The sequence below is a fragment of the Diplotaxodon limnothrissa genome, linkage group LG22, assembly GCF_057381915.1.
Source record: "Diplotaxodon limnothrissa isolate DT_005_m linkage group LG22, D_limnothrissa_male_GT1.1, whole genome shotgun sequence".
In the NCBI taxonomy this organism is placed as follows: Eukaryota; Metazoa; Chordata; class Actinopteri; order Cichliformes; family Cichlidae; genus Diplotaxodon; species Diplotaxodon limnothrissa.
The window spans coordinates 735,001-745,000 of NC_140616.1; the positions used below are offsets into that span (position 1 = coordinate 735,001).

General features: G+C 50.7%; 1 protein-coding gene across 3 annotated transcripts in view; it reads left to right on the forward strand.

Moving 5' to 3' along the window:
* The window catches only part of LOC146609071 (semaphorin-6D-like), a 98,492-nt gene that overhangs the window by 51,814 nt on the left and 36,678 nt on the right, over positions 1 to 10,000 (forward strand). For all 3 annotated transcript variants that reach the window (XM_085346799.1, XM_085346801.1, XM_085346800.1), the window contains 5 exons: positions 2,903 to 3,117; positions 3,324 to 3,438; positions 4,489 to 4,546; positions 6,169 to 6,225; positions 6,302 to 6,403. In XM_085346799.1, the coding sequence (XP_085202925.1) occupies positions 2,973 to 3,117; positions 3,324 to 3,438; positions 4,489 to 4,546; positions 6,169 to 6,225; positions 6,302 to 6,403 (477 nt within the window). In that variant the 5' untranslated portion in view covers positions 2,903 to 2,972. The remainder of the gene's footprint in view (positions 1 to 2,902; positions 3,118 to 3,323; positions 3,439 to 4,488; positions 4,547 to 6,168; positions 6,226 to 6,301; positions 6,404 to 10,000) is intronic.

Sequence of the window (10,000 nt, forward strand, 5' to 3'; positions counted from 1 at the left end):
ACACACACCTGATCCACTCCCAAAGACACACCTGGACAAGTCCTGAAATTGACCAGCCCCTAGTTGGCCCCAGCTGTCCCCTGGGCTGGGTACAGCTCCCAGAGATTAGACTGAGCCGGGCTCCTCCTAATGTAGGTGTCAGTCTCATAAAGCAGGTTTGTTTAAACTGGGCAGAGCTGCAGAGTGACGATGACTGGCGTCCTGAGTGGACACACATCGTCCTCCCACTCTGGGACTTCCTGTCTGTTCTTCACGTCTTTGATCTTTTGCGTCGCACTTTTGTGATGTTGAGCTTTTTTACCTGCTGCTGTTTGATTCGTGTTGATTTCAGAGGAAATGCCTGTTTGTGCGATCGTGTTGGGGTGATGGTGCCAGAATACACCCGTGTGAATGTGTTTGATGCAGCGGCCTGTAGTGTAGGGCAGAGGATAACGTCTGGATCAGCTGCTGGTATTTTCACTGTAGCTACTGTTTGTGTGAGCGCGCTCTCGCCACGTATCTGTAGCAACATGCAGTGCTTGTGTTGGAGCTGATGTGTCCCCTGTGATGCACAGGTCCCTGAACACATCGCCGTCCTCTGCAGTCGCACACGTCTGTAACCGTCCTGTGTCGTGGTTTTGGGATTGTCGTGCCTCAGAGTTCCTGACTTTGGATTGGCTGCTCTGAGCTCCGATCTCTGACTGAACGTGAATCTGATTGGTCAGTTGAACCTGTTTCATCACCGGCGCTCCCGGCTGCAGGTCGCCACCTCCTCCTCTCTCAGCCTGTCATCCCATCACCACGTCATTGTACGCTGGATGTTTCGTCCTCTGCAGCGTGTGTGGGGCGTGGCCTGGTGCTCGAAGCACTAATGCATGCAGTGATCATTCTATCAGCTTTCCTCAGATCAGGGCTGATTACATGGCAGCCATGTTGGAAATGACCAGAAACGGTGAGCTGTATGTGACCATGGCGACGCGCTCGCTCCTCAGGGAGCAGTTTGTGGGCATGCTCAGACTCCTCCACGTTCTACCGCCTGTCTCCTCCTCACACCTTGTAATGGAGACGAGGAAGGTGTTGGCACCAGCGGCCTCCATCATGTTTCTGAGGAGGAGGAAGAAAAGCGATATTTTCAGATCCAAAACTGGAGGAGGGAGTGACGCCTCCTTCATTCTCCTTCATTTCTAGGCCAGGGAATAAAGAGGAGGAGGAGTGGACTGGTCACCTCTGGGACCGCCTTCTCCACCTTTCATTTGTCAGGTGTGAGGTGAGGAGACGACAGGAAGGAGGAGGTGATGGAGAGGAGAGCGTTCACCTTCATGCTCACTCACTGTGACACCAGCGAGCGGAGGAGGGGCTTGCCTACAGGGGGCGCCCTCGGCAGCTCCTATTGACCTGCAGCACACAAACACACACATTCTTGTTTTTATGTCTTAGTGAGGACATCTAATTGACATAATGCTTTCTTGCTGCTTACCATAACCCAGAGCCTAGCTGTAATCCTGACACTAAAACCACATTTTGAGTCTAAAAAATGTCTTCAAACTCATGAGGACGGGCATTTTTGTCCTCATTAGTGACTGTTGGTCCCCACAACCATATGTAAACAGGCACTCACACACACAGAGGTCCTCAGTGGGACTGTGGGGCCTTCAGGAGATCAGATAACATCAGAGAACAGATGTTCCTGTTATCCACCTACTGGTCAAACCTGCTGTTTGCAAGGGAACCCAATCAGAAGCAAGCTGTTAAAGGGGAGGGGCTAAAACAGCTTCTTTCAGACACAGATGAACCGTGTCCTCTCCGAGGCCCAGGATCAGATACAGAAGCATTATTATGAAGCAGGAGTCATGGAAAGCTGCTGTCCATGAAGCAGTGGAGGAGAAAAGGAACAGAGAGGGGTGGAGTTACTGCTCGTGCAGCCTCGCTGGGCGCCCTGCTAACGATGGTGGTGTGGACACGGAACACCTGTGCAGCTATGAGAGCTCTGTGTTAATGTGCTGACAGTCAGAATTGAACGCCCGTCGGGTAATGGCTGAGCGATATGCTAATCCTCAGGATTTATAGATGTGGCTGAAGAGCGGTGAACTCTGACATGTCTGTGAAGGTTCTCAGTCATCCAGGTCATCGTAGTCAAAGGAGCTTGCAAAGAAAAGCGTCTGGACTTCTTTAAGTTGCTTGAAGACGTTTCACCTCTCATCCGAGAAGCTTCTTCAGTTCTAAGGTCAAATGGTGGAGAGTCCCAGATATAAACCTAGTGGGAGTGACCCCCCACAGAGAGACAAAAGGACCCCCTGATGATCCTCTAATCACATGATTAGGTAGATCAGCCACAATCAGCCAGAGTTTCAGGTGAGCTCATTGTAAAACCTGGCCCCACCCTATCATGTGATTTCCTGAGGTCAGATGGCCCAGGATGTGAGTGGGTGTTAAGGCGTCTGGGAAGGGATCTCAAAACTGGATTATAGATGGCAGACAGTTGGTGTCGTAAACCCCGCCTCTGTTCAAAGATGGTCGCTCACAGTGGACATAGATGCTTCTTTCACTCCTCTTTCAAACCATCTGTCCTCTCTGTCCAACATGTGAACATTAGTATGGGCTCAAAATGTGGTCATAAGTATTTTGTACTTGTAAAAAAGATTAGTGTGTGGACTTAGCCAAAAAGACCCTGCAAGTTACAGGTACGAATTTTGACCCTTTTTTTCTTCCTTTCATCTGATTGGTCAATGTCATGTCAATCACAAATGTAACAGTCCAATCAGAGAACAGATGGGTTTGGCTGTCGGGGGGGGGCTTTTTTGAACTGCCTTCTTTGCTCTTCTATGTTGTTCCGTGCATGGCACAGCATAGAAGAGCTCCTAAGACGGTGAACTCTGACCTCTCTGTCTAACCTTCACCTCTTTCTGTGTCTTTCTCCTGACAGCTGACGTCCACCATGACCTGCTGACATCACCGTTCCACCACCCCCTCCTCCTTCCATTTCTTTCCTCGCAATGGCCCTGACCTGTTGGCTGTCGCCATGGCGACCCCCAACCCTGCTGCTGCTGCTGCTGCTCACTTCCTGGTTGCCGGCTGAGTCAGCTTCAACCACGCCCTTCCCCAAAGACCTGGAGCCGATCAGCGTGGTCAGCTCAGAGCGTGAGTATTACGCGATGGTGATGATGTCCCACTGTGGTCGTTTCACATCACTATAGCAACCGTTCCTTCATCTGATTGGACAGAGACAATCTATCTCTGCTGTGTTCCTGTTTGTTCTGATTTAACTGACCACACCCACATTTGTGAGCATGCTCTCCACACACACACACACACACACACACGTTTATGTTTTTGTGCGTTTACAGAGTCGTTTCAGTACCCGGGGTTTCAGGGTTTGCTTCAGGACAACGACACGCTGAGGCTGGGCCTGGACTTCCAGAGGATGCTACGGATCAACCACGTGCTGTACATCGCAGCGAGGTCGGCACGCACGCACATGCACGCACGCACATGCACGCACACTTGTGTGTTTTCAGCAGCTTGAGTAAACTAGTAAACGTGACCTGTGAGGACACAATAGTGAGTTTCCCGTAGCTGCACACTGCACTGCAGTAGTGAGTCGGTCAGCAGGCTCAACGTGAACATCAAAGTGTTCCTGTGAGCTCTAAATCGTTTCAGTCTCTTTAAATGATGATTTGATGTTCCTGTCAGTGTAAACCTGAGGCTGGAGGAAATCAAAGAGACATTTTTCACGTTTGCTGTCCATAAATTGGTTTCATTGTTGATCCTGAAAATCAAATCCAGCTCAGAGAGCAGCAACAGTCAGGAATGACTCGTGACCACGAACATGCCTTTACTCAGGTGAACGTCTGCCAGTGTTTCCTGCTGTCGGCTGTACTCTGAGAGGATCTTGGTTCCCGTTTGTCACATAAACAGCAGAATGAATATTTCTGGAAACAGGAAGTGACCAGTCGGACGTACTTTGGCCTCCGGATGGTTCCAGCCTGCCCAGCTGACGTTTAGCTCTGTGCTGTTAGTTTGCTCATTAAAATATCCATGAAGTCCGGGGCTGTGAGTAGGACACACACCGCGGAGCCATGGAAGAACCAAAATACTAATTCATTCATTCAGAGCGTCACGAGGACTTTCTGCCACGCAGCAGGTCTTTGTAGAAAGTGCGACGGAAGTTCTTACGTCAGTTTTTTGGAATATCACAATAGCCCTTTGGAGCTTGAGTATTATTAAGATCCCTCACCGTGGTGCAGAGCACAGATCATACATGAGGATCCGTGTTTTTAGGACACGGCGAACACGCAAGGATCTGAGGCGAGCCTTTGAAGATGGCCTGAGAGCGGTCGAGACTTCATCACTGAATATGTTTTATCAGAAACATTAGAATCAACAGCAAAATCAATAATAATGAACAGCTGTCAGTGTTCCTGATAGGAAGTGCATCATGGAGGGGTTGGATGGGCAGCACGTCGATCGTAGTCCATTAAAGAGGCTGACTCTGTGCTTTGACCTCCGCAGGGATCACGTGTTCGCAGTCAACCTGACGACGGCTTCAGGGGAGGTCGTCCCACAGCTGGTGAGTGCGATCGCTCAGTAAACACACAACGACATGGCTGCGTGGAGTTGTCGGGGTGTCGCCTCCGAGCGTTCCTCACACGCGGTCTTAGGATAAAATGTTCAAAGACAAATGCAACGATCTGTGAGTGCACATGAAGGCAGTCAGAGCTGTGAGGTGTGGGGCCGAGCATGAAGCTGCTTGAGCTGTAAGACATCAGACCGAGGCTGAGCTGAGCAGACCTCCGAGCAGCTCGCTGACAGGAAGCTCAAAGAGGTTCTTATACGTGCGTTTCTGCCTCGTTCACATCACGACACTCACGTGTCAGAGCGTGGGTTCAGTGTCACAGCTGGCCCTATCCATGCAGAGTTAAAGGGAGGGGACCGAGGACAGACCTCTGTGGCACTCCACGTCACAGTGGGTGTGGAAGAGCATCACCAGCAGCGTCGTGTGAAACAAAAAGTTCATTTCAGAGAGAACTGAGTGAAATGTTCTGCTTCGAGCTCCCTCCTCCTCCCGTTGCCTGCAGCTCATTGCTTTGAAGTTAGTGTGTCAGGCTGCGTGACGATGACCCTCCACGTGGACGCCAAAATGTCCTCCAGCGTGAGAGAGGAGCCAGGTGGAGGTGAGAGATGCTCATGTTCTGTTGGGCAGACAGAAACCGCAGATGTTTCCTTCTCCTCGGCTGGCCGTCAGCGGCGATGATGTCAGCATGCCGCGCTGCTCGCTGCAGCCTTTGGTGCTGATGGGTGTCTGCGTGGACCTGCTGTTGACCTGCTCACGGTGCTCGCTGTAAATATCAGCGCGCACAACAAAACTGTGCGTGACGCACAAAGGACGCGCTTCCTTTGATCTGCACACGTCCTCCTGATCAAAGAGAAGAGGTTACGGGGGCTCCTCACGGTAATGGGCCTCCCGGTGCATTGTGGGACGGCGGGCGGCGGCAGCTCTTTGATGTGAGCTGTTACTCTCGTTATCGGTGCTCCGACCTGAGCGGCACGGCGAGGACCACGTCGGTCTGTGTGCGCTTTAATCTGCAGTTATGGACTCGTGTTCTCGTCGGGTTTAGCACGTTTTACCACGGCGCTGATCGCCCACATCTGTTCTTTTAGGGGGAGAGACGGGAATAATCTGTATCCAGCTGGGATCTAATCCCATTTCTTTAAATCCATCATGAATAAAAGGGTTTACAGGCCCGTAGCCCCGCCTCTTTCAAGCTGCAGGCTGGGCTTTTGTCTGTCGAGGTTATCTGTAGGTGTGTTTACATTTCTGGCATGGTATCAGACCTGTTGACGCTGCCTCTGATGCACGCTGAGTGTGAGTGAAATGATGCTCGCTGCGAGGCTGCACGCTGAGGCATCCTGTTTCTATTTTAAAACCCAAATCAGCCCAAATAGGTCGCATTTTTCTGTGGAGCGATGACTCAGCAGCAGAGAAGTGAAGCATGCTGGGTTAGGCGTAGAACGTCGGTGCTGATGGAGAGCGCGAAAAGGTGGCTGCTTGGTGTTGTGGTTGAGACTGAGGTTTGTGTGTGTGAGCTGTTGCTGCTCCGCCTCCTCGCACGCGTGTTCACATCTAATCAAACCTCTGTCCCCCACATGCTGAGAAAATCACGCCCTCACTTTCCTCTTCCTGTGTTTCAGAAGCTGACGTGGAAGTCCAACGACGTCAGCAAGTGCACGGTCAGAGGGAAGAACAGCGTGAGTTCGCCTCCACCTCTGCTTCTGCTGCTCCGTCAGTTTTCCTCACAGTTCTAACTCTGCCTTTGTGTTCCAGGACGAGTGCTACAACTACGTGAAGGTGTTGGTGCCTCGAAACGACGAGACGCTGTTTGCCTGCGGGACCAACGCTTTCAACCCGACGTGCCGAAACTACAAGGTGAGCTTCAGATGGCGGCGCGCTCGGAGAGGGGACGCGCTTGGACAGGGGGCGTGCTTGGAGCGGGGACGCGCTCGGAGAGGGGGCGCGCTTGGAGCGGGGACGCGCTCGGAGAGGGGGCGCGCTTGGAGAGGGGGCGCGGTTGGAGAGGGGGCGCGCTTGGAGCAGGGACGCGCTCGGAGAGGGGGCGTGCTTGGAGCGGGGACGCGCTCGGAGAGGGGGCGTGCTTGGAGAGGGGGCGTGCTTGGAGCGGGGGCTTTAAAGAACTCACAGCTGCGTTGTGTCTCTCCTTCTGCAGCTCAATATTAAATTCGATAGCTTTTAAACTGCAGCGTGTCGGAGTTCCTCCAGCTCTTAATTAGACTTTCATTTTATTAATTTTCTTTACGTATTTGGCTGCGTGTGGATTATGAGACAGTCGATCATTAAGCAAAGGCAAGCTCATTTTTCCCCTCTTCAGCTTTTTCTCGTGAGTGTTTGAGGGCTGAATTACAGTCATCCCAATGAGACGTGTTCACCGCATCCTTTCACACAATCCTGCACGGACATCAAACCCACTTTACATGGACAGCCCACTTTGACCTTCACTGGACCAGACCAGTGAAACTCCCCCTCCTGTCAGAGTCAGATATGTGAATGTCAGAAGAAGAAGAAGCCGTTTCTGTGTTTCCTACATGATGAAGAAACTCTGCAGTGAAGAAATAAACGTTTAAACTAGGAGAGAAGGTTCCGCTCGCTCGTTGGCCAGACTGTCCTGTAAATTTAAAACAGAAAGTTGTTGTTTGTTCACGGTGCTTCCCCCGCTGTTGATCCACTTTAAAAAACAGATTTCTAAAGCAGACAGTCAAAAAACAGCAACTTTGATCTACTATAATTACTTTAGTGTGGGATGAAAGTCCTCAGAGTAGAGCTGTATGAGCCGTAAGAGCAGGAACAGCTCTGAAAGTTCTTAAATTACAAAATATGTCTAAACTATGAGGGGGAGGGGCTATGGCTGCGAGCTCTCTGTGAGGTCACAGCTCAGTGGGCTCATATCAGCCTCTAGGTTCAAGTGTGGAATCACTGAGCGGGTGGATGTCGGGTGGGGTTGCACGATGTCGGGCGCTTGGATGTCGGGTGGGGTTGGCACAATGTTGGGTGTTTGGATGTCGGACAATAGGTTAGGGTGTTGGGTAGGTGGATGTCGGGTGGGTGGGGGTTGCAGAGAGGATGCTGCACTGAAAAGCTGGCAGCTGCTTTGGTCACTCGCAGGTTTCAGGCCCTTTCCCAATTCTCAAGTGAGTCCGTGCTCGTGTACTCGGCGAGTCCGGACTTGGCGAGAACACGAGCACGGACTCGTGATTTGTACAATTGGAACACCAGCGTACTTGATGATGTCACAGGTCTGGAGCCTCTTAATTTCACTGTGAGTAATATGTTATGAAGCTTAACTTTGATCACAGCCAAACCGGTTTACTCAGGAACAAATAAAACTGAAATACACCAAACATTAACATTTAGAAGTGAGCTAAGTGACTTACATATCATGTTTAACCTCAGTGGGGGGGTTGTAAACAATGTGCCGGGAGTCCGCTGTTCTCGCCGGCTCTAGTGATCCTCGACCTCGCTGTCTGCTATGGAGCTGGCGGGTCACAGACGTCTCCGAAAACGTCGGAGCGCGTTTGGAAATATGTGATATCTTGATAAATCGAGCAGATATATGAAGTTCACACAGCTACATTCTCGCCTGAAAATAACTTAAAAGTTTATTTTGTGACCCAGAAAGAGTAATATTTAAAAGTTTTTAGCCCCGCTCGTCCGCCATTGCCACGTTTGGGTTTGGGACGAAATGCATTCTGGGATATTTAGCTGTACCAACTACACACAAGTCACCACCGATGCATGCTCGATAAAACGGGCGGAGCGAGAACACATCCGGGACTGTTTCGCGTTCTCGGCTTGATGCGTACTTTGAACTGGAGCAGTACTTGGTCTCCGACTGATGCATGTTGAGACAGGGCCTCAGGCTCTCGATCAGCTGCAGTAAAATGTGAAAAAGGATGCAAACAGGAAACGGAGAGTGTCCCCCTTCAAAGTAAAAGTGGTGCCTTTTTGGAACTTGCGGGTGCAGCAGTAAGACAGGTTTGCCTGTGTGTCCATGTGTAATAATGAGTGAAGGACTAATGAAAGGACCAATCACAGCTCAGTGGTGAGAGCACCGTCCTGCTGCTTCTGGACGTGAGTCATTCTGACATGAACTGAAGGTAATGACTTTGATATTTTGCCAGTTATTATTTTAAAATGTTTAATTTTTTAATTCCAGTCAATTAAATGGAGCCGTGCTTCCTGCTGAGCGCTGCTGTGACTGATTACCGCAGTCGCATAAAGTGAGCGCCGCCTTTGTTTCCCGTCACTGTTTCCTAACAACTCGCTGCTGTGTCTGAGTGCGTCTGTTCTCTCCGTGCCCATTATCCTCTCAGCCGCTCAGCTCCCCCGCCGTCACCAGCGTCGGGTTAATGAGCGCAGAGTTGACATGACGGCGTCCCCAGATCCTAATTGAAAGTGTCAGGTGGATCGGGACCCCTTGTCGAGACCTAACGACACTTTCACAACAAAAGCCACAATTTCAGGTGTCAATCCAGAACTGCGCTCTTATTTTCTTTTCCCATCACGCCGCCGTGCCGCTGCGGTTTGATTGACAGCCAATGACCCCATTTAGCAGAAGCTTTGTGTGCTTTGAAACCTCCGGCGGTGAGAAGGAAACCTGCTCACCCGAAGCTCACAGAGCGCTCTGTTCCCCTGGGAGGAGCTGAGCAGGCGACACCTCTGACACGCGGCGCTTTCATCATCCAGCAAAGAGCAGTTTTGTTAGCGAGGACCTGGAAGCGCCTTCATCTTCTCACTGCTCTGAAACAGCCAATCACCTCAACGCTGCTGTTAGCTTTAGCACAGGTGCCCTGAAGGCTCATTTCCAGCTCCAGGCTTTCGTGCTGGGACTCACTCAGGGCTAGGGATGGGTATCGTTTAGGTTTTATTGGATACCGGTGCCAAATCGGTACTTTTGGAACGGTGCTTAAAGAATGGAGAACAAACTTTGTCCAAAAACCTCGCATGTTTTTCTTTTCAGCATTCTCTTTTTTTTCTGCAAAATGATAAGCACCGTCCAGCCCCACGCACGGGGCGATGCGCGCTGACTCTCTAATGGAGATTTACCACACCCGCAGTAGATGTGCTCGGTGTGAGGTCTCGCAGCAAGCTATCAAATACGGTGCATTTCTCGGCTTATAAAAAAACGCTATGCGTCGCCAGGTGTTTCATCAGATTCGAGGTGCTACCTCCTTTGACAGTATCACAGTATCAGCTTAAAGCACTTGTTGCTGCTGAGTTTGCATCTTTTGCTGTGAAGTACAGCCAGACTTCTGACCGCTTCGCCTTGGACATTTTTAATCTGTAGCTCTGCTCTAAAAGAACGTACGTACCTGGACCCGCCTACTACGCTTGGAAAGGTAAAATGATTGGCTAGAATCCAAAGTGTGTGACATCTCTGGAAAAATAAGCACCGAAATAAAGCAGAGGTGGATGAAGTGTTGAAGAGAGAGGGAGGGTTGAGCAGAAAGG